At 48.9% G+C, this 23,887-nt stretch overlaps 1 protein-coding gene across 1 annotated transcript in view; it reads right to left on the reverse strand.

Moving 5' to 3' along the window:
• Positions 1-23,887, reverse strand: part of LOC127471468 (uncharacterized) — a 185,287-nt gene that overhangs the window by 94,196 nt on the left and 67,204 nt on the right. The window contains exons 32-52 of the mRNA XM_051788394.1: positions 23,600-23,772; positions 22,567-22,689; positions 21,588-21,782; positions 20,937-21,126; positions 20,422-20,485; positions 19,964-20,012; positions 19,103-19,218; positions 18,137-18,254; positions 17,655-17,754; positions 17,154-17,326; positions 16,118-16,240; positions 15,319-15,498; positions 14,618-14,852; positions 14,308-14,371; positions 13,850-13,898; positions 12,906-13,021; positions 11,941-12,058; positions 11,459-11,558; positions 10,959-11,131; positions 9,924-10,046; positions 8,269-8,448 (exon numbers count right to left, since the gene is read on the reverse strand). Coding sequence (XP_051644354.1) covers positions 8,269-8,448; positions 9,924-10,046; positions 10,959-11,131; positions 11,459-11,558; positions 11,941-12,058; positions 12,906-13,021; positions 13,850-13,898; positions 14,308-14,371; positions 14,618-14,852; positions 15,319-15,498; positions 16,118-16,240; positions 17,154-17,326; positions 17,655-17,754; positions 18,137-18,254; positions 19,103-19,218; positions 19,964-20,012; positions 20,422-20,485; positions 20,937-21,126; positions 21,588-21,782; positions 22,567-22,689; positions 23,600-23,772 — 2,762 coding nt within the window. The remainder of the gene's footprint in view (positions 1-8,268; positions 8,449-9,923; positions 10,047-10,958; positions 11,132-11,458; positions 11,559-11,940; positions 12,059-12,905; positions 13,022-13,849; positions 13,899-14,307; positions 14,372-14,617; positions 14,853-15,318; positions 15,499-16,117; positions 16,241-17,153; positions 17,327-17,654; positions 17,755-18,136; positions 18,255-19,102; positions 19,219-19,963; positions 20,013-20,421; positions 20,486-20,936; positions 21,127-21,587; positions 21,783-22,566; positions 22,690-23,599; positions 23,773-23,887) is intronic.

Raw genomic sequence — 23,887 nt, forward strand, 5'->3', positions numbered from 1 at the left:
AGCAGAGAGAAATGTGGAGCCAGGATATTGCCATCAGCTGCTTCATCATCTTAACTCATCCCTTCCAGCCTGAACTCCAGGAAGCAGGCAACACAGACTTCTCCACGGGAGGAGAGTGTGCACCACTGAGGGCGGATGTTGGTCAACCCCTTGGAAAGCATTGCATAAAATGCATTCAGAAACAGGGAAAACCATTTAAAACCTGGCACATTGTGTGGTTGTGCAAACAAGAGCCTAGTCTTCCTGGCATCCACAGCAACAGAAAGTAGAGGGAAAACCCCAAGGGCAATAATTTCTAGGTGGGTTTATCAGCACGTATCATTAAGGCAAAGATAAGATGATCAGTTTGAAAAAAAACAGACCCCAAAAGAACAGGGAGGTAGTGAACTGAAGGGCTGTGGCTTTAGGAAGACATGGCAGATGGAGGTTTTGGAAGACACGCTTCAAACTACCTATACCAGAAAAGGCCAAGGCAGACACAAGACAAGCTCCTCCCTGAAGGAGCTAAGAGACCTGTGCCCTGCTCCTCCCATCCACTGCTGGTGGAAGAGTTGAGAAATAATGAAGAGCTCCATGTTCTTCCAGTGACCAAAGTGGCTTTTTAGCCCCTGGCTTCAGTGTGTCAATGATGTGATAATCCCAGAGCCACTCACCTGTCTATATAGCGAATGATATTGGGGTGTCTCATGCTACTCAGGACAACTTTTTCGCTTTGATGCTTTTGGTCTCCAAGTAAAATCTTCTTGATGGCCACCTAAAAGGAGATTGAAAGCCACAGACTTGAGAAGTCTGTTGCACAGGACCACAACGCACATGGAGCAGGTGTCTTTGGAATGATGGAGCCAGGCTGGGCCAAACTGCCTGGGATTAGACACCAGAGCTTCTTAACTGACAGGACAAGAGGCGATTCCTCCACTCGCCCTTGTGTGCCAGTTACAGGACACATGGCTATAGACATTTTGCCTTGTAAACTCTGGACAAATGGTCTCCAAACAATCAATCCATAGTGTGGGAAATCCCATCCTGAAAGGTCATGAGGGTTACACAGAAAAATATAATCCCTGTACTTTGTAACATGTTGAAGTTGGATTTTGCAACTCTAAAGAATGTTTTTAACCCAGTTCCTATTTGCAGTTCTTTTCTGGGTTTGAAAAGGAATAACCCATTCTAGGGTATTTTATGGATGTGGCTGGGGTTATGAGCAGCGCTCAGGGCCTTTAGATCCCTTGCAGACTCCTGTGTAAGTGCACTTCCCAAGTGCAGCACTGCAGCTGGGTAAGGAGCCACCAAGTAGCTGATGCATTAGCATAGTCAGTAAATAAGTCTGAGCAAAGGTGTCCTTCTCTGAAAGATACCCCTGCCCTCCTTGCCTTCTTTTGGGGACTTAATAAGGACAAGGTCTGTCCAAACCGTGTCTTGCAGGCTGACACTTGTCTGCCCTCAGAGGAACAGTCTCTGCAGCAAAGATCTCGTGGCCACCCAGAGCTGTGGCCACAGCTCCCAGCGGAGGGGAAAGCACTCGAGAGCTGCACAATCTGCCGGGGGTGCTGGCCCTTACCTGTCCTCCTGTGGCAATGTCAACTCCTCGGAAAACTGTTCCACAAGACCTAGAAACAGAGCAGCAGCCAAGAAAGGAGAAGGCGTTTAGGCCCTGGGTGAGAAAGCCAGCCCAGAGAGCAGAGCTCTGCTGCCCAGAGTGTTTATAAAACACTCGGCTTCAGCCAGCAGCCCAGCAGCCCAGCAGCCCTCTGCCATGCAGGGTGGCCAGGAGAAAACATGGGACATACTCCACGTCCTGCTCCTTGTTACAGGCAAGAGACTGCCAGCATTGAGTTGTCTTTGACAATGCCTTCTGACCACAGTTATTAAATACTGATCAGGACTGACAGACAGGAGGATGTAAGCCCAGTGTCTGCCCATGTTTGCAGCTTGCCCGACTGCATGCTTGATAGGACACCAACAAAATCCCTGGCCCATGGTTTTGTGGAAGTAGCTGAGATTGGACTTACCCTTGGCCAATTTGCTGCTGTAAAGTGTATTTCTTCGCAGGGTTCCCCTCACTCACAATGCCCTCTGAAAGAAACAACATGAAAGATGCTCGTGTGAAACAGAGATACCACCTTCCAGCAGATCCGAAAGGCAGCCCCACTGTGCGGGGCTGTGAGCCCTTTGTAGTCAGCTGGTAACAACAACAACAACAACAACAATAACCACAACAGCAGAGGCAGCTCCGAAGCACAGGTGGCTCTACAAAGACTGATTTTCCACAGTCTTTTGAGGGTTTACCTTGTCAGGAAACTAAGCCCATGGAGGAATGCTCAGAGGAGACAGAAATCAGAAAAAAACAGGCACCAATGCAAGAGTTTGTTGTCTACAAACTTTAAGGAGAGCTGGAGCAACAGAGCCCTTATTTTCTTGGGAAGAAAGACTCCGTGTGATTCGGCCAAAGGTTTAGTAGTTTTGAATGCACTAAGTTAAGTGCATTAAAAATTAAATTTTGACAATAAATTGAGTTTTGGAATCTACTGTTATGAACAAGTGCCATTTTCAGAACAGAAAGAATATTATCAGGTGTTTACAGGAGAGGATGGAATCTGCCCAACCTTTCAGCTGTTTGCCAAAAAAAGCCTTTATGTTGTTCAAGAGCAGCATCTCAAGTTCTAATCCCTGAGAATGGGGCTTTAAGAACTAGGACCCTCATCACGGATCAGCAGGCTGAGTTCTGAAGAGGACCTTACCTGTGCCATTTGAAGAACCACACTGCTTGTCTTCAACCTTAGAGATTTCAGCAAAGTCTTTGTACTCCAATGACTTCTGAGTCAGTAGAGTTGGGGACAGTCACCATTCTGTCCCTTGCAAAGTTGGATAGTTACACACAATAACAAAAGGGTCATTTGACACAAGGCCACTTTCTTGCTCAGTTTGCATAGATTTTCTCAACTAGATTGTGCAGACAAGCAGGTAACCCCTGGGCACAGTTATTGCTATGTGTCCTGCAAGGGACACTCTGGCTCAACTTGGAAGTTCAAAACCCCTCTAAGCAAGGTCAACCCCAGGAGGATGCAGGCCTGTGTGTTGTTCTGAAGAGCACTGAGGTGGAGGTTCTCAGCACCCAGACAAGAGCAGGGACACAAGGGGCAGAGCGCTGATGGACTCAGCTCTGGCTTGCAGGGAGAGCAGTGTGTGCATTCCAGCCCTGCCCCTCCCTGTGCTGGCTGCCACCTTCCTTCCCAGCAGGGACAGCCCAGTGGCACCTTCTGCAGCTCCCTCTCTCTGCCACAAAACCTGCCAGAACCCTGGAGCACTTCTGGCCTGCTTGAATGTGCCAGGCAGCAAATGGGGCTGGGACAAGGCCCGCTCAGCTGTCCCTCCTTGGGTGGCAGAAACCTCAAAGCCTGGGGCAGGAGGGACAAGCTGGGCCCCCTCTGAGGCTCACAGTGAGCTCCCCACAGCCCCTTCCTTCTCCCAGGCCATTAATACTCTGACCACTTGGCTGGGACTGCTTCCTTGGGTCCCCCTCCACCAATACCATTTCAGCCTCTGGACCTGCTATTATTCTACTCCAGCTCTTTTTGCCACCAGGTACAACCAAGTGTCCTCCCAAAGTACAAGCCAGGGCCACAGACAGGACCAGATGGTGGAACAACTTTCCTTGGAGGAAAGGCCACGAGAGATAGCACTGGAGAAGAGAAGGTCCCAGGGAGAGCTTATTGTGGCATTTCAGTCCTTCAAGGGGACACATCTTTTTGCAGGGCCTGTTGCAATGGGACAAAGGGTCATGGTTTTCAAGTGGAAGAGGACAGATTCTGGTTACATCTAAGGAAGTCATTGTTTAGAATGAGGGTGCTGAAACACTGGCACAGGAAGTGGATGCCCCATCCCTGGTCTGGTGGGACAGGGCTCTGAGCAACCCGGTCTAGTTGAAGATGTCCCTGCTCGTTGCAGGGGGGTTGGACTAGATGTCACTTAAGGGACCCTTCCAAGCGTAATTATTCTGTGATGCTACTTATTTGTCATTTGAAAAGCACCAAGACTGGGGATTAGTAGCAGAGGAAGCCTCCTGATGCCTCTGCATTTAGCTGATGACAAAGCCCATCACTGGAGAGGTGTTTCACCTGCAGCAACTTCACCTTCAGCAGCTTCCTGGCCTTCCATCAACACTTCTCATTCCAGTTCAGGTAGGACTGCAGGAAGGAATGGAACACAGGCGACAGGTTTCTGGGAGTCTCCAGCTCGGGTGGCACATCCTTAGGCTGGGACAAAGGAAACACAAGACAGCCATTAACCATCCCTCCCCGAGGGGAAAGAGCTCCAGCACAGGCCAGTCCTTGCTTTCTGAGAGTTGACCTGCAAACTTGAAAATACATTGGCTTACTACAAGGAGCTGTGCTAGAACCTACTTTTAGAAATGTACTGGCTAATACATACTTGTGGCAGTACTAGAAGCAGTGACCTGCCCTGAAAGGCTCAGGTAAGCAGTGGGCACTGGTCCAAGTTTGAAAAGACTTCTGGCCTGCAGATCGCCTTGAAATGCTTTTCACAGTAATTCTCCAACGGGAGAATCCTGCTGCTGAAAAACTCCTGCCATTGGGAGATCCAGCTCCAAGGGAGTTCAAAGAGCACAGGAGGAATTCAAGCATTGTGGGAGGCCAAAACGGCCCATTTCTGCACTGGCACATGTCGCTTCTCCTGTGAGCAGATGTGCTCCAGGACACTTTTAGACGTGGGCCTTGGTGGGACTAGTTCAAGCTGATGTGAGTGGGAGAAAGATATGGCTCAGGGGAGAAAGGCAGGGCTCTCTGACAGTATTTGCACCTTACCCGTGTAGGACCATCCACCATTTCTAGTGCTGTGATCCCAAGGGCCCAGATGTCCACTTTGGCATCATATCTGTCTCTTCTCAACATTTCTGCTGCCATATAGAAAGGAGTCCCGTGAACTGATGTCTGTTTCCTCTGCCCATGGAGAAGCCAAACACAGGAGCCAAAACCAACTGCAGACAAAAGAAACAGTGTTAAAACCAGTTTGAATTCTGAAAGCAAGCACAAGAATCCCCCACTCTCAGTCTGAGAGCACAGTGTTGAATCTAGCTGGAAGAGTGGCTGTGCTCTGTTTCCTCTGGAAGGGACATACCCAAACCAAAGGCACTCTTGACAGCCTCATCCTCTCTAGAGCTCTCTGCACATTGCAACTCTGCTCTCAGCTTACAGCAGTGGGCTGGGCACTCCCACCAGCACCACTTTTGGGGAACTGGCAGGCACTCAAAGGCAACCCCAGACCCTGCCTCCCAGGAACGCTGTGCCTGACCAAGAACACCTACTCAGTTTCACAGATCCATCCATTCCTAGAAGAATATTGTCACTTTTGATGTCTCTGTGAATCACTAGATTTGAATGAAGGAAGTCCAGTCTCAGTGCTTTCAGGCACTGAGATTAAACAAAGAAACACAAGGGGAAAAATTAATTAGGCTGATTTTATCGTACAAAAAAGGAAATGGCTCGAAAAGATCAAATTTCCAGGTGACACATCAATTGCAGACATACCTCAAGTGGCAAAGTTTGGAATAATAAATAAATTAAAATGAAATTAAACTAGAAAGGAAAGTACAAGCCAGGACCACAGACAGGACCAGATGGTGGAAGACCTTTCCTTGGAGGAAAGGCTCTGAGCAACCTGGTCTAGTTGAAGATGTCCCTGCTCATTGCAGGGGGGTTGGACTAGATGCCACTTAAAGGTCTCTTCCAAGCCAAATTATTCTGTGATGCTACTTATTTGTCATTTGAAAAGCACCAAGACTAGAGATTAGTAGCAGAGGAGGCCTCCTGATGCCTCTGAGTTTAGCTGATGACAAAGCCCATCCCTGGACAGCTGTTTCACCTGCAGCCACTTTACCTGCAGAAGCAGCCTGGTACGCCATTGGGGCCTCACATTCCAGTTCAGGCAAGAGTGCAGGAAGGAATGGAACACAGGTGACAAGTTTCTGGGAGGCTCCAGCTCGGGTGGCAGGTCCTTAGCCTTGGGACAAAGGAAACACAAGACAGCCATTAACCATCCCTCCCCGAGGGGAAGAGCTCCAGCACAGGCCAGTCCTTGCTTTCTGAGACTTGACCTGGGGCTTCTCCAGGAGCGTACTCAACATTAGGATAAAACAAATGCTGCTAAAATATTAGGAACTTGCAGCTCTGAATAACACCAAAGGCAGTGCTAACCAAAGCTTTCCTTCCTTCAGGCATTACTTCTGCAACAGCCACAGGTTCCTTCTCCACTTCTTCCTTTTCATTCTCCTGTCCAGAGTCAGAGGACTCGAGAGGACCACCCGAGAGAAGTGGGCAGGCGCCAGAAGGCGTGTCCCGAGATTTCCATAGAAATCCATACCACTCTGGGGTAGTTCCTGAATATGTAAAACCGTGCGATGGATATGGATGTCCTGCGGGGAGAAAACGGGAGCCGTGAGGGGGGAGCTCTCGCGCGTGTCAGGCGGAGTCATCCCCGCGCGTCCGGCAGCGTAATAAACAACGAGCGGCTTCATAGCGCCTGTGGCTCTTGAGTTTTCCTAGCGTCGCCTTTTCCCGGCATCACTGAGGCCTCAGCTGAGATGGGGTGACCCCCAGGCTGAAGCAAAAACCGCTGCGGGCTGAAGCAGCGGGGCACAAGGGCTGAGATGAGAATGGCTCTGGGCTTAGACAAAACCGGCTGCAGCTGAGGCGGGGGGGGGGCAGTTATGAGGCAGAAAGGGCTGTGGGCTGAGGCAAAACCGGCTGCGGATTGAGGGGAAAATTGGTGCGGGCTGAGAGGAAAACACCTGAGGGCTGAGGCAAGAACAGTTGCCGATGAGGCGGGGCGGCCCCCAGACTGAGGCAGCAGCGGCGACGGTTCTCAGCCTGGGCGGTGGGGCGGGGGGAAGAGGCCAGGCACTGAGCACAGTGGCGAGGAGTCTCCCTACAGCTCCCCGGCCCCACGCCGTCCCGCTCCCAACTTGAAGGAAGCCCCAGTTCCACCCCCACCCCCCCATCTTTCCGTTTTTCTTTTAATTTTTTCCTTCCCCAATTCCAAGCCATACCAAAACCCCCACCAATGGGGCTTCCCAGCTATGAATAACAACAAAAGTTAATTTAATAATGAAGTGGCTGCAAAGATCAGAGTAGATACTTGCCACCGCCCGGTGGGGAAGGAAACAGGGACGCGACACAGAACGGTCTGACAAGGCAGAAGGAAGGGGTGCAACAGCTATTTTATTAGGAGGAAGGAGGACTTATGTAGGGTTCAGGTGAGGGAGGTCCGATAACCGGGGCGGAGCATGGGACGGACATCTCAGGGTGCCCCAGGATTGGGGAGTAGGGAGAAGGAGGGAGGAACTTGGGAGGAGTCAGGTATCTGGGGCCAATGGGAGCTCACTCCGCACTGCGGCATTTTCTGGCCAATCAGTGTGGGATGAGCGGGAAAGCAGGGGAGAGTAAGGGAGAAAACAACTTTTGGTGGGAATAACTGGGGACAAGTTCAGACATGTCTGGGGTAGTACAAGTCAAGGGGATTGATACAGAGGTATATGTGTGGGTACATTAAACTGGCTTCAGAACTGGGTAAAAACATGGAAGTCCATAAGTTGGTGTTTTCCTCAAGCACCATTCAGGTCTCTGCAAGCTCGGAAACGCTGCCATTCTGTTTCTTGTTCCTCCACACATACGTTGGCTGTTTTCCAAGTCCTTCTTTACTCTGCCTCCTTTGCGAGTGGAGGCATATCAGTGTTGGGAAAGGAGACTTCTTAAGGTTGTGGTGCTGCAGCAGTGCCTGCCATTGCAGAGCTCTTGAGGATCTGTGGCAAGAATTAGTTTCTGTGAGAAAGGTGGCTTGCAGAGATGCCCTGAGATCATAGTTCAAATGCAAACCCTTGGGAAGATGCTGTTGGCCACCAGTTGGGCTCTTAAACTGTCTCTTGCTGGCCACTTCACAAAGTGAATGGACGAGAAGAAAAGACTGGATTTACACGAGTTCCTGGGCAGTTTTCTCTTCAATTTTTATGCATTTTTGAACTGTGCAGAGGGGCAGGTATCCCCAAGGGACAGTTTCTCCTGTCTCCTGCAAGGGACCCTGACTCAATTTGGAAGTTCAAAACCCCTTTTCCAGGTGTCAGTGGCTGGGCTGAAGCACCATGTCATGGCAGGGCTAGAGCCCTCACAATCTTCAGCCATGCATGGCAAACACTGTCTGCTCAGGAACTTGCAGCTCTGAATGACACCAAAGGCAGTGCTAACCAAAACTGGCACTTACTGATTTCATTCCTTCAGGCTTTGCTTTGACAACTTCTTTCTCTGCTTGCTCTTCTTTCCCCTCTTGTCCAGAAAGAGAGGGACCCAGCAGAGGTTCTGGTGCCTGTGTTGTGGATCTCCTGGCTGCATCAATCAGAGGAGCCATCTCAACAAGACTCTTGGATTTCTTTAAAAACGGATGCTGCACCCAAAACGAAAGAAAAACCAATAGAGCCATTACTTTCCAAACACAGATTCTCACAGGCTCCAGTGGGATTCCTCTGGTTACCAGCAATACACATCAGGAGGACTGAGGGCACCATCTACACCTCCAACTTCATGTCCAGGACCTTGCTATCACAGGCAAACATGGCCCATAAGGCCATTATTCAATTTCTCAAGGTGTCTGCAGCAAGGAGGTTTGCCTTGCCAGTGCTCGGGAATGCCACTTGCTGTCTCGGGCCTTTTCCATTTCAGAAAACTCAAAGGACTCCCTTAGGTTCCTCTTCTCTAAAGACTTGGGCTATTTTAGGTGTGAAAACTGATGAGGAGCATAAGCCCCTCCTCGGGAAATTCCCGTACCTCTAAGCAAGGTCAACCCCAGGAGGATGCAGGCCTGTGTGTTGTTCTGAAGAGCACTGAGGTGGAGGTTCTCAGCACCCAGACAAGAGCAGGGACACAAGGGGCAGAGCGCTGATGGACTCAGCTCTGGCTTGCAGGGAGAGCAGTGTGTGCATTCCAGCCCTGCCCCTCCCTGTGCTGGCTGCCACCTTCCTTCCCAGCAGGGACAGCCCAGTGGCACCTTCTGCAGCTCCCTCTCTCTGCCACAAAACCTGCCAGAACCCTGGAGCACTTCTGGCCTGCTTGAATGTGCCAGGCAGCAAATGGGGCTGGGACAAGGCCCGCTCAGCTGTCCCTCCTTGGGTGGCAGAAACCTCAAAGAGTGGGGCAGGAGGAACAAGCTGGACCCCCTCTGAGGCTCACAGTGAGCTCCCCACAGCCCCTTCCTTCTCCCAGGCCATTAATACTCTGACCACTTGGCTGGGACTGCTTCCTTGGGTCCCCCTCCACCAACACCATTTCAGCCTCTGGACCTTCTATTATTCTACTCCAGGTCTTTTGCCACCAGGTACAACCAAGTGTCCTCCCAAAGTACAAGCCAGGGCCACAGACAGGACCAGAAGGTGGAAGACTTTTCCTTGGAGGAAAGGCCATGAGAGATGGCACTGGAGAAGAGAAGGTCCCAGGGAGAGCTTATTGTGGCCTTGCAGTCCTTCAAGGGGACACATTTTTTCAAAGGGTCTGTTGCAATGGGACAAAGGGTCATGGTTTTCAAGTGGAAAACGATAGATTCTGGTTACATCTAAGGAAGTCATTGTTTAGAATGAGGGTGCTGAAACACTGGCACAGGAAGTGGATGCCCCATCCCTGGTCAGGTGGGACAGGGCTCTGAGCAACCCGGGCTAGTTGAAGATGTGCCTGCTCATTGCTGGGGGGTTGGACTAGATGCCACTTATAGGACCCTTCCAAGCCAAATTATTCTAGGATGCTACTTAGTTGTCATTTGAAAAGCACCAAGAGTGGAGATTAGTAGGAGAGGAAGCCTCCTGATGCCTCTGAGTTTAGCTGATGACAAAGCTCATCCCTGGACAGCTGTTTCACCTGCAGCCACTTTACCTTCAGCAGCTTCTTGGCCGTCCATCGACGCTTCGCATTCCGTTTCAGGCAGGACTGCAGGAAGGAACGGAACACAGGCGACAGGTTTCTGGGAGTCTCCAGCTCCGGTGGCACATCCTTAGGCTGGGACAAAGGAAACACAAGACAGCCATTAACCATCCCTCCCTGAGGGGAAGAGCTCCAGCACAGGCCAGTCCTTGCTTTCTGAGACTTGACCTGGAGCTTCTCCAGGAGCCCTGATCAACATTTGAGCTTAAGGAAGCAGAGAATTTTCAGCATCCAGACCAGTCCTGCTAATTGCCTTCATCTCTTTTTGCTGCCTTCTGCAAGGCAAATGCAATCCAAAAGAAGTCTTGCATGAAAAGTCAGGGACCTTTTTCAGAAAGACTGGAAGACTGACATTTTCCATAATTGTTGCCTTCCTCAGGAATTAACTGTGCAGCATTTAACTTGGTTTCAGCTGTTAGTCATGGGGTTTTATCCCAGTATACCTTCCTGGCCTATTGCACACTCCTTTGGTGTAAGAGCGGGTCATTTCATTTTAGGGAATTAGCATCTACAACTGCAAACTTGAAAATACATTGGCTTACTACAAGGAGCTGTGCTAGAACCTACTTTTAGAAATGTACTGGCTAATACATACTTGTGGCAGTACTAGAAGCAGTGACCTGCCCTGAAAGGCTCAGGTAAGCAGTGGGCACTGGTCCCAGTTTGAAAAGACTTCTGGCCTGCAGATCCCCTTGAAATGCTTTTCACAGTAATTCTCCAACGGGAGAATCCTGCTGCTGAAAAACTCCTGCCATTGGGAGATCCAGCTCCAAGGGAGTTCAAAGAGCACAGGAGGAATTCAAGCATTGTGGGAGGCCAAAACGGCCCATTTCTGCACTGGCACATGTCGCTTCTCCTGTGAGCAGATGTGCTCCAGGACACTTTTAGACGTGGGCCTTGGTGGGACTAGTTCAAGCTGATGTGAGTGGGAGAAAGATATGGCTCAGGGGAGAAAGGCAGGGCTCTCTGACAGTATTTGCACCTTACCCGTGTAGGACCATCCACCATTTCTAGTGCTGTGATCCCAAGGGCCCAGATGTCCACTTTGGCATCATATCTGTCTCTTCTCAACATTTCTGATGCCATATAGAAAGGAGCTGCAAAAAATGACCTCCATGTCTTTCGCTGGGGCTTCAGCCAAGCACATAAGCCAAAATCAACTGCAGAAAACAGAAATAGTGTTAAAACCGGCTTGAATTATGAAAGCAAGCACAAGGATTCCCCACTCTCAGTCTGAGAGCACAGTGTTGAATCTAGCTGGAAGAGTGGCTGTGCTCTGTTTCCTCTGGAAGGGACATACCCAAACCAAAGGCACTCTTGACAGCCTCATCCTCTCTAGAGCTCTCTGCACATTGCAACTCTGCTCTCAGCTTACAGCAGTGGGCTGGGCACTCCCACCAGCACCACTTTTGGGGAACTGGCAGGCACTCAAAGGCAACCCCAGACCCTGCCTCCAAGGAACGCTGTGCCTGACCAAGAACACCTACTCAATCTCACAGATCCATCCATTCCTAGGAGAATATTGTCACTTTTGATGTCTCTGTGGATCACTCGATTTGAATGAAGGAAGTCCAGGGCTTTCAGGCACTGAAATTAAACAAAGAAATGAGAGAAAAAAATTAATTAGGCTGATTTTTTCCAACAATAAAGGAAATGGCTCTAAAAGATCAAATTTCCAGGTGACACAACAATTGCAGACATACCTCAAGTGGCAAAGTTTGGAATAATAAATAAAATAAAATGAAATTAAACTAGAAAGGAAAGTACAACAACATTATAGGAGTATAATAACAGAGTACAAGAAATGCAGTGAGACTGGCAGGCCGTTCACTTGGATGCTCTTTTCTTCTCCACATCATAACAGCAACGCAGAAACAAAGCTCTGAACAGGAAATCACACCTGCTCTTACCACCTTTTGCAAAGAACCATCCTGTCCAAGCTGTCAGAAGCAAGGGCAGCATCCCTTACCTCCCAACTGATAGAGGCTATCATCTCTTCCTCAAGAGCTTGTTTCGAAATGACATCGCCTAAGGTGCATCCCTCCACATATTCCGTCACCAGCCAGAGTTCTTCATTGAAAAGGTAGCTGAAAGAAGAAACCCACAGCATGGAGATGAATGGGCCCAGCTAAATGACCTTATGGGAAAGACTGCAGTTGAGTTTTCTTGCCAGGTCACTTGTAAATGAAGAGAGAATCTGAGCAGGCTAAATGAGAAAGGCTCATCTGTGAAAAAGGAGATGTCTTAGATGGCAAGCAAGGCAAAAATGCAGTTTAGTGACAGCAGAGAGAAATCTGGAACCAGGACATTGCCATCAGTTGCTTCATCATCTTAACTCATCCCTTCCAGCCTGAACTCCAGGAAGCAGGCAACACAGACTTCTCCACGGGAGGAGAGTGTGTACCACTGAGGGCAGATGTTGGTCAACCCTTGGAAAGCATTGCATAAAGTGCATTCAGAAACAGGGAAAACCATTTAAAACCTGGCACATTGTGTGGTTGTGCAAACAAGAGCCTAGTCTTCCTGGCATCCACAGCAACAGAAAGTAGAGGGAAAACCCCAAGGGCAATAATTTCTAGGAGGGTTTATCAGCACGTATCACTAAGGCAAAGAAAAGATGATCAGTTTGAAAAAAACCAGACCCCAAAAGAACAGGGAGGTAGTGAACTGAAGGGCTGTGGCTTTAGGAAGACATGGCAGATGGAGGTTTTGGAAGACACGCTTCAAACTACCTATACCAGAAAAGGCCAAGGCAGACACAAGGCAAGCTCCTCCCTGAAGGAGCTAAGAGACCTGTGCCCTGCACCTCCCATCCACTGCTGGTGGAAGAGTTGAGAAATAATGAAGAGCTCCATGTTCTTCCAGTGACCAAAGTGGCTTTTTAGCCCTTGGCTTGCAGTATGTCAATGATGTGATAATCCCAGAACCACTCACCTGTCTATATAGCGAATGATATTGGGGTGTCTCATTCTCTTTAGGACCGTAACTTCATTTACAACTTTTTCGCTTTGATGCTTTTGGTCTCCAAGAAAAATCTTCTTGATGGCCACCTAAAAGGAGATTGAAAGCCATAGACTTGAGAAGTCTGTTGCACAGGACCACAACGCACATGGAGCAGGTGTCTTTGGAATGATGGATCCAGGGTGGGCCAAACTGCCTGGGATTAGACACCAGAGCTTCTTAACTGACAGGACAAGAGGCGATTCCTCCACTCGCCCTTGTGTGCCAGTTACAGGACACATGGCTATAGACATTTTGCCTTGTAAACTCTGGACAAATCAATCCATACAATCCATCAACTCCAAACAATCAATCCATAATGGAGGAAATCCCATCCCAAAAGGTCATGGAGGTTTCCAAAAAAAAAAAAAAATACAATCCCAGAACTTTGTAACATGTTGAAGTTGGATTTTGCAACTCTAAAGAACGTTTTTAACCCAGTTCCTATTTGCAGTTCTTTTCTGGGTTTGAAAAAGAATAACCCATTCTAGGGTATTTTATGGATGTGGCCAGGGTTATGAGCAGCGCTCAGGGCCTTTAGATCCCTTGCAGACTCCTGTGTAAGTGCACTTCCCAAGTGCAGCACTGCAGCTGGGTAAGGAGCCACCAAGTAGCTGATGCATTAGCATAGTCAGTAAATAAGTCTGAGCAAAGGTGTCCTTCTCTGAAAGATACCCCTGCCCTCCTTGCCTTCTTTTGGGGACTTAATAAGGACAAGGTCTGTCCAAACCGTGTCTTGCAGGCTGACACTTGTCTGCCCTCAGAGGAACAGTCTCTGCAGCAAAGATCTCGTGGCCACCCAGAGCTGTGGCCACAGCTCCCAGCGGAGGGGAAAGCACTCGAGAGCTGCACAATCTGCCGGGGGTGCTGGCCCTTACCTGTCCTCCTGTGGCAATGTCAACTCCTCGGAAAACAGTTCCAAAAGCCCTAGAAACAGAGCAGCAGCCAAGAAAGGAGAAGGCGTATAGGCCCTGGGTGAGAAAGCCAGCCCAGAGAGCAGAGCTCTGCTGCCCAGAGTGTTTATAAAACACTCGGCTTCAGCAGCAGCCCAGCAGCCCAGCAGCCCAGCAGCCCTCTGCCATGCAGGGTGGCCAGGAGAAAACATAGGACATACTCCATGTCCTGCTCCTTGTTACAGGCAAGAGACTGCCAGCATTGAGTTGTCTTTGACAATGCCTTCTGACCACAGTTATTAAATACTGATCAGGACTGACAGACAGGAGGATGTAAGCCCAGTGTCTGCCCATGTTTGCAGCTTGCCCGACTGCATGCTTGATAGGACACCAGCAAAATCCCTGGCCCATGGTTTTGTGGAAGTAGCTGAGATTGGACTTACCCTTGGCCAATTATCTGCTGTACAGTGTATTTCTTCGCAGGGTCCCCCTCACTCACAATGCCCTCTGAAAGAAACAACATGAAAGATGCTCGTGTGAAACAGAGATACCACCTTGCAGCAGATCCGAAAGGCAGCCCCACTGTGCGGGGCTGTGAGCCCTTTGTAGTCAGATGGCAACAACAATCACAAGAGCAACAGAGGCAGCTCTGAAGCACAGATGGCTCCACAAACACTCTGTTCCTTTAGTACAGCTAAAGTTGACATGCATACCATGGACTGCTCTACCAGAAGTGAAATACATGATACGTACTGAGATCGGCGAGGTAAATACTTGTTAGTGAGGATATCAGTTGTGGCTGGTCTGAGCTTTTTCTCCCTGTGCTGGTTTCCCCAGAGCTTTTCTTCCCAGTGTTTGTTTTCTGTGTGCATTTTTTCCCAGTGCCTCTTTTGCCAGTGCTTGTGCTTGGCATTTCAGTGTCGGGCAAGCAGTCTTCTTTAGGTTGTGGTGCTGCAGCAACACCTGCCATTGCAGAGCTCTTGAGGATCTGTGGCAAGAATTAGTTTCTGTCAGAAAGGTGGCTTGCAGAGATGCCCTGAGATCATATTTAAAATACAAACCCTTGGGAAGATGCTGTTGGCCACAAGTCAGGCTCTTAAACTGTCTTTTGCTGCCCACTTCACAAAGTGAATGGACGAGAAGAAAAGACTGGATTTACACGAGTTCCTGGGCAGTTTTCTCTTCAATTTTCATGCATTTTCTCAACTAGGTCGTGCAGAGGGGCAACTACCCTCAAGGGCACAGTTATTGCTGTGTGTCCTGCAAGGGACACTCTGACTCAACTTGGAAGTTCAAAACCCCTTTTCCAGGTGTCAGTGGCTGGGCTGAAGCACCATGTCATGGCAGGGCTAGAGCCCTCACACTCTTCAGCCACAGAAAGCAAGCGCTGTCTGCTCAGGAACTTGCAGCTCTGATTGACACCAAAAGCAGTGCTAATGTACTCTGGCACTTACTGATTTCACTCCTTCAGGCTTTGCTTTGACAACTTTCTTCTCTACTTGCTCTTCTTTCCCCTCTTGTCCAGAAAGAGAGGGAGCCAGCAGAGGTTCTGGTGCCGCTGTTCTGGGTCTCCTGGCTGCCTCAATCAAGGGAGCCATCTCGACAAGACTCTTGGATTTTTTTAAAAACCGATGCTGCACCGAAAAACCAAAGAAGAACAAAAGGAGCCATTACTTTCCAAATGCAGTTTCTCACAGGCTCCAGTGGGATTCCTCTGGTTACCAGCAATACACATCAGGAGGACGTAGGGAACTATCTAGACCTCCATCTTTCCTCTGAGGAAAGGCCAAGACAGATGGCACTGGAGAAGAGAAGGTCCCAGGGAGAGCTTATTGTGGCCTTTCAATCCTTCAAGGGGACACATTTTCTCAAAGGGCATGGTTGCAATGGGACAAAGGGTCATGGTTTTCAAGTGGAAAACGATAGATTCTGGTTACATCTAAGGAAGTCATTGTTTAGAATGAGGGTGCTGAAACACTGGCACAGGAAGTGGATGCCCCATCCCTGGTCAGGTGGGACAGGGCTCTGAGCAACCCGGGCTAGTTGAAGATGTCCCTGCTTGTTGCAGGGGGGTTGGACTAGATGCCACTTAAAGGTCCCTTCCAAGCCAAACTATTCTAGGATGCTACTTAGTTGTCATTTGAAAAGCACCAAGAGTGGAGATTAGTAGGAGAGGAAGCCTCCTGATGCCTCTGAGTTTAGCTGATGACAAAGCCCATCCCTGGACAGCTGTTTCACCTGCAGCCACTTTACCTTCAGCAGCTTCCTGGCCGTCCATCGACGCTTCGCATTCCGTTTCAGGCAGGACTGCAGGAAGGAACGGAACACAGGCGACAGGTTTCTGCGAGTTTTCAGCTGGGGTGGCACGTCCTTAGGCTTGGGACAAAGGAAACACAAGACAGCCATTAAGCATCCCTCCCCAAGAGGAAGAGCTCCAGCACAGGCCAGTCCTTGCTTTCTGAGACTTGACCTGGGGCTTCTCCAGGAGCCCTGATCAACATTTGAGCTTAAGGAAGCAGAGAATTTTCAGCATCCAGACCAGTCCTATTAATTGCCTTCATCTCTTTTTGCTGCCTTCTGCAAGGCAAATGCAATCCAAAAGAAGTCTTGCATGAAAAGTCAGGGACCTTTTTCAGAAAGACTGGAAGACTGACATTTTCCCTAATTGTTGCCTTCCTCAGGAATTAACTGTGCAGCATTTAACTTGATTTCAGCTCTTAGTCATGGGGTTTTATCCCAGTATACCTTCCTGGCCTATTGCACACTCCTTTGGTGTAAGAGCGGGTCATTTCATTTTAGGGAATTAGCATCTACAAGTGCAAACTTGAAAATACATTGGCTTACTACAAGGAGCTGTGCTAGAACCTACTTTTAGAAATGTACTGGCTAATACATACTTGTGGCAGTACTAGAAGCAGTGACCTGCCCTGAAAGGCTCAGGTAAGCAGTGGGCACTGGTCCAAGTTTGAAAAGACTTCTGGCCTGCAGATCGCCTTGAAATGCTTTTCACAGTAATTCTCCAACGGGAGAATCCTGCTGCTGAAAAACTCCTGCCATTGGGAGATCCAGCTCCAAGGGAGTTCAAAGAGCACAGGAGGAATTCAAGCATTGTGGGAGGCCAAAACGGCCCATTTCTGCACTGGCACATGTCGCTTCTCCTGTGAGCAGATGTGCTCCAGGACACTTTTAGACGTGGGCCTTGGTGGGACTAGTTCAAGCTGATGTGAGTGGGAGAAAGATATGGCTCAGGGGAGAAAGGCAGGGCTCTCTGACAGTATTTGCACCTTACCTGTGTAGGACCATCCACCATTTCTAGTGCCATGATCCCAAGTGCCCAGATGTCCACTTTGGCACCATATATGTCTCCTCTCAACATTTCTGGTGCCATATAGAAAGCAGTCCCAACGACTGACCACCGTTTCTTCTGCCAGGGTGTAAGCCAAGCACAGAAGCCGAAATCAACTGCAGACAAAAACAAGGACTGTTAAATCCAGCTCAAATTATGAAAGCAAGCACAAGGATTCCCCACTCTCAGTCTGAGAGCACAGTGTTGAATCTAGCTGGAAGAGTGGCTGTGCTCTGTTTCCTCTGGAAGGGACATACCCAAACCAAAGGCACTCTTGACAGCCTCATCCTCTCTAGAGCTCTCTGCACATTGCAACTCTGCTCTCAGCTTACAGCAGTGGGCTGGGCACTCCCACCAGCACCACTTTTGGGGAACTGGCAGGCACTCAAAGGCAACCCCAGACCCTGCCTCCCAGGAACGCTGTACCTGACCAAGAACACCTACTCAGTTTCACAGATCCATCGATTCCTAGAAGAATATTGTCACTTTTGATGTCTCTGTGAATCACTAGATTTGAATGAAGGAAGTCCAGGGCTTTCAGGCACTGAGATTAAACAAAGAAATGAGAGAAAAATTTAATTAGGCTGATTTTTTTCCAACAAAAAAGGAAATGGCTCTAAAAGATCAAATTTCCAGGTGACACATCAATTGCAGACATACCTCAAGTGGCAAAGTTTGGAATAATAAATAAAATAAAATGAAATTAAACTAGAAAGGAAAGTACAACAACATTATAGGAGTATAATAACAGAGTACAGGAAATGCAGTGAGACTGGCAGGCCGTTCACTTGGATGCTCTTTTCTTCTCCACATCATAACAGCAATGCAGAAACAAAGCTCTGAACAGGTAATCACACCTGCTCTTACCACCTTTTGCAAAGAACCATCCTGTCCAAGCTGTCAGAAGCAAGGGCAGCATCCCTTACCTCCCGACTGATGGAGGCTATCATCTCTTCCTCAAGAGCTTGAATGGAAACCACAGCAGCTAAGGTGCATCCCTCCACATATTCCATCACCAGCCAGAGTTCTTCATTGAAAAGGTAGCTGAAAGAAGAAACCCACAGCATGGAGATGAATGGGCCCAGCTAAATGACCTTATGGGAAAGACTGCAGTTGAGTTTTCTTGCCAGGTCACTTGTAAATGAAGAGAGAATCTGAGCAGGCTAAATGAGAAAGGCTCATCTGTGAAAAAGGAGATGTCTTAGATGGCAAGCAAGGCAAAAATGCAGTTTAGTGACAGCAGAGAGAAATCTGGAACCAGGACATTGCCATCAGCTGCTTCATCATCTTAACTCATCCCTTCCAGCCTGAACTCCAGGAAGCAGGCAACACAGACTTCTCCACGGGAGGAGAGTGTGCACCACTGAGGGCAGATGTTGGTCAACCCCTTGGAAAGCATTGCATAAAGTGCATTCAGAAACAGGGAAAACCATTTAAAACCTGGCACATTGAGTGGTTGTGCAAACAAGAGCCTAGTCTTCCTGGCATCCACAGCAACAGAAAGTAGAGGGAAAACCCCAAGGGCAATAATTTCTAGGAGGGTTTATCAGCACGTATCACTAAGGCACAGAAAAGATGATCAGTTTGAAAAAAACCAGACCCCAAAAGAACAGGGAGGTAGTGAACTGAAGGGCTGTGGCTTTAGGAAGACATGGCAGATGGAGGTTTTGGAAGACACGCTTCAAACTACCTATACCAGAAAAGGCCAAGGCAGACACAAGGCAAGCTCCTCCCTGAAGGAGCTAAGAGACCTGTGCCCTGCACCTCCCATCCACTGCAGGTGGAGGAGTTGAGAAATAATGAAGAGCTCCATGTTCTTCCAGTGACCAAAGTGGCTTTTTAGCCTTTGGCTTGCAGTGTGTCAATGATGTGATAATCCCAGAACCACTCACCTGTCTATATAGCGAATGATATTGGGGTGCCTCACACTCTTCAGGACTGCAACCTCAGTTACAACAAGCTCCCTTTTGTTCTTTCTGTCGAGAACAAAAATCTTCTTGATGGCAACCTAAAGGGAGATTAAAAGCCACAGACTTGAGAAGTCTGTTGCACAGGACCACAACGCACATGGAGCAGGTGTCTTTGGAATGATGGAGCCAGGGTGGGCCAAACTGCCTGGGATTAGACACCAGAGCTTCTTAACTGACAGGACAAGAGGCAATTCCTCCACTTGCCCTTGTGTGCCAGTTACAGGACACATGGCTATAGACATTTTGCCTTGTAAACTCTGGACAAATGGTCTCCAAACAATCAATCCATAATGGAGGAAATCCCGTCCTAAAAGGTCATGGAAGTTTCACAAAAAAAAAATACAATCCCAGAACTTTGTAACATGTTGAAGTTGGATTTTGCTACTCTAAGGAATGTTTTTAACCCAGTTCCTATTTGCAGTTCTTTTCTGGGTTTGAAAAGGAATAACCCATTCTAGGGTATTTTATGGGTGTGGCCAGGGTTATGAGCAGTTCTCAGGGCCTTTAGATCCCTTGCAGACTCCTGTGTAAGTGCACTTCCCAAGTGCAGCACTGCAGCTGGGTAAGGAGCCACCAAGTAGCTGATGCATTAGCATAGTCAGTAAATAAGTCTGAGCAAAGGTGTCCTTCTCTGAAAGATACCCCTGCCCTCCTTGCCTTCTTTTGGGGACTTAATAAGGACAAGGCAAAGATCTCGTGGCCACCCAGAGCTGTGGCCACAGCTCCCAGCGGAGGGGAAAGCACTCGAGAGCTGCACAATCTGCCAGGGGTGCTGGCCCTTACCTGTCCTCCTGTGGCAATGTCAACTCCTCGGAAAACTGTTCCAAAAGTCCTAGAAACAGAGCAGCAGCCAAGAAAGGAGAAGGCTTTTAGGCCCTGGGTGAGAAAGCCAGCCCAGAGAGCAGAGCTCTGCTGCCCAGAGTGTTTATAAAACACTCGGCTTCAGCAGCAGCCCAGCAGCCCAGCAGCCCAGCAGCCCTCTGCCATGCAGGGTGGCCAGGAGAAAACATAGGACATACTGCATGTCCTGCTCCTTGTTACAGGCAAGAGACTGCCAGCATTGAGTTGTCTTTGACAATGCCTTCTGACCACAGTTATTAAATACTGATCAGGACTGACAGACAGGAGGATGTAAGCCCAGTGTCTGCCCATGTTTGCAGCTTGCCCGACTGCATGCTTGATAGGACACCAGCAAAATCCCTGGCCCATGGTTTTGTGGAAGTAGCTGAGATTGGACTTACCCTTGGCCAATTATCTGCTGTACAGTGTATTTCTTCGCAGGGTTCTCCTCACTCACATACTGCTCTGAAAGAAACAACATGAAAGATGCTCGTGTGAAACAGAGATACCACCTTCCAGCCCTTTCTAGTCAGCTGGTAACAACAACAACAACAACAACAACAAACAACAATAACCACAACAGCAGAGGCAGCTCCGAAGCACAGGTGGCTCCACAAAGACTGATTTTCCACAGTCTTTTGAGGGTTTACCTTGACAGGAAACCAAGTCCATGGAGGAATGCTCAGAGGAGACAAAAATCAGAAAAAAACAGGCACCAATGCAAGAGTTTGTTGTCTACAAACATTAAGGAGAGCTGGTGCAACAGAGCCCTATTTTCTTGGAGAGAAACACTCCGTGTGATTCAGCAGAAGGAACAGCCACAGTGCTCTGTTGCTTCCTCTCTTCCTTTAGTAGAACTAAAGCTGACATGCATACCATGGACTGCTGTACCAGCCAGGAAATACATGATACGTACTGAGTTCAGCAAGGAAAAGTCGTGTTAGTGGGGACAGCTTTGGCGGCTGGTCCGTGATTTTCTTTGGAATGCTCTTCTTCCGAGTGTCTCCTTTCCCGGTGCTTGTGCTTGGCATTTCAGTGTTGGCAAAGGTGACTTCTTCAGGTTGTGGTGCTGCAGCAACAGCTGCCATTGCAGAGCTCTTGAGGATCTGTGGCAAGAATTAGTTTATGTCAGAAAGGTGGCTTGCAGAGGTGCCCTGAGATCCTAGTCAAATGCAAACCCTTCGGAAGACTTGGCCACAAGTCAGGCTCTTAAACTGTCTCTTGCTGCCCACTTCACAAAGTGAATGGACGAGAAGAAAAGACTGGATTTACACGAGTTCCTGGGCAGTTTTCTCTTCAATTTTCATGCATTTTCTCAACTAGGTCGTGCAGAGGGGCAACTACCCTCTAGGGCACAGTTATTGCTGTGTGTCCTGCAAGGGACACTCTGACTCAACTTGGAAGTTCAAAACCCCTTTTCCAGGTGTCAGTGGCTGGGCTGAAGCACCATGTCATGGCAGGGCTAGAGCCCTCACACTCTTCAGCCATGCATGGCAAGCACTGGCTGCTCAGGAACTTGCAGCTCTGAATGACACCAAAGGCAGTGCTAAACAAAACTGGCACTTACTGATTTCATTCCTTCAGGCTTTGCTCTGATGTTTTCCTTCTCTGCTTGCTCTTCCTTACTCTCTTGTCCAGAAACAGAGGGAGCCAGCAGAGGTTCTGTTGATGGTGTCGTGAACCTCTCTGTAAGGAATCTCCTGACTGCATCGAGCAGAGGCCTCATGTTGTTGAGACTACCGGATTTTTCTAAAAATGGATGCTGCCCAAAGGAAAAAACAAAGAAAGAAAGGAGCCATTACTTTCCAAATGCAGTTTCCCACAGGCTCCAGCAGGATCCCTCTGGTTACCAGCAATACACATCAGGAGGACTGAGGGCACCATCTACACCTCCAACTTCATGTCCAGGACCTTGCTATCACAGGCAAACATGGCCCATAAGGCCATTATTCAATTTCTCAAGGTGTCTGCAGCAAGGAGGTTTGCCTTGCCAGTGCTCGGGAATGCCACTTGCTGTCTCGGGCCTTTTCCATTTCAGAAACCTCAAAGGACTCCCTTAGGTTCCTCTTCTCTAAAGACTTGGGCTATTTTAGGTGTGAAAACTGATGAGGAGCATAAGCCCCTCCTCGGGAAATTCCCGTACCTCTAAGCAAGGTCAACCCCAGGAGGATGCAGGCCTGTGTGTTGTTCTGAAGAGCACTGAGGTGGAGGTTCTCAGCACCCAGACAAGAGCAGGGACACAAGGGGCAGAGCGCTGATGGACTCAGCTCTGGCTTGCAGGGAGAGCAGTGTGTGCATTCCAGCCCTGCCCCTCCCTGTGCTGGCTGCCACCTTCCTTCCCAGCAGGGACAGCCCAGTGGCACCTTCTGCAGCTCCCTCTCTCTGCCACAAAACCTGCCAGAACCCTGGAGCACTTCTGGCCTGCTTGAATGTGCCAGGCAGCAAATGGGGCTGGGACAAGGCCCGCTCAGCTGTCCCTCCTTGGGTGGCAGAAACCTCAAAGAGTGGGGCAGGAGGGACAGCTGTTTCACCTGCAGCCACTTTACCTTCAGTAGCTGCTCGGCCGTCCATCGGCGCTTCTCATTCCGTTTCAGACAAGACTGCAGGAAGGAACGGAACACAGGCGACAGGTTTCTGGGAGTTTTCAGCTGGGGTGGCTTGTGCTTAGGCTGGGACAAAAGACACAAGGCAGTCATTAACCATCCCTCCCCGAGGGGAAGAGCTCCAGCACAGGCCAGTCCTTGCTTTCTGAGACTTGACCTGGGGCTTCTCCAGGAGCCCTGATCAACATTTGAGTTTAAGGAAGCAGAGAATTTTCAGCATCCAGACCAGTCCTATTAATTGCCTTCATCTCTTTTTGCTGCCTTCTGCAAGGCAAATGCAATCCAAAAGAAGTCTTGCATGAAAAGTCAGGGACCTTTTTCAGAAAGACTGGAAGACTGACATTTTCCATAATTGTTGCCTTCCTCAGGAATTAACTGTGCAGCATTTAACTTGGTTTCAGCTGTTAGTCATGGGGTTTTATCCCAGTATACCTTCCTGGCCTATTGCACACTCCTTTGGTGTAAGAGCGGGTCATTTCATTTTAGGGAATTAGCATCTACAACTGCAAACTTGAAAATACATTGGCTTACTACAAGGAGCTGTGCTAGAACCTACTTTTAGAAATGTACTGGCTAATACATACTTGTGGCAGTACTAGAAGCAGTGACCTGCCCTGAAAGGCTCAGGTAAGCAGTGGGCACTGGTCCAAGTTTGAAAAGACTTCTGGCCTGCAGATCCCCTTGAAATGCTTTTCACAGTAATTCTCCAACGGGAGAATCCTGCTGCTGAAAAATTCCTGCCATTGGGAGATCCAGCTCCAAGGGAGTTCAAAGAGCACAGGAGGAATTCAAGCATTGTGGGAGGCCAAAACGGCCCATTTCTGCACTGGCACATGTCGCTTCTCCTGTGAGCAGATGTGCTCCAGGACACTTTTAGACGTGGGCCTTGGTGGGACTAGTTCAAGCTGATGTGAGTGGGAGAAAGATATGGCTCAGGGGAGAAAGGCAGGGCTCTCTGACAGTATTTGCACCTTACCCGTGTAGGACCATCCACCATTTCTAGTGCTGTGATCCCAAGGGCCCAGATGTCCACTCTGGCATCATATTTGTCTCCTGCCAACATTTCTGGTGCCATATAGAACGGAGTCCCAATGAAAGACCTCCGTTTCGTCTCCCAGGGCTTCAGCCAAGCACATAAGCCAAAATCAACTGCAGACAAAAACAAGGACTGTTAAAACCAGCTTGAATTATGAAAGCAAGCACAAGGATTCCCCACTCTCAGTCTGAGAGCACAGTGTTGAATCTAGCTGGAAGAGTGGCTGTG

Source organism: Manacus candei, unplaced genomic scaffold (assembly GCF_025592945.1).
Source record: "Manacus candei isolate 608988 ecotype Guabito, Panama unplaced genomic scaffold, ASM2559294v1 h1tg000003l, whole genome shotgun sequence".
Classification (NCBI taxonomy): domain Eukaryota; kingdom Metazoa; phylum Chordata; class Aves; order Passeriformes; family Pipridae; genus Manacus; species Manacus candei.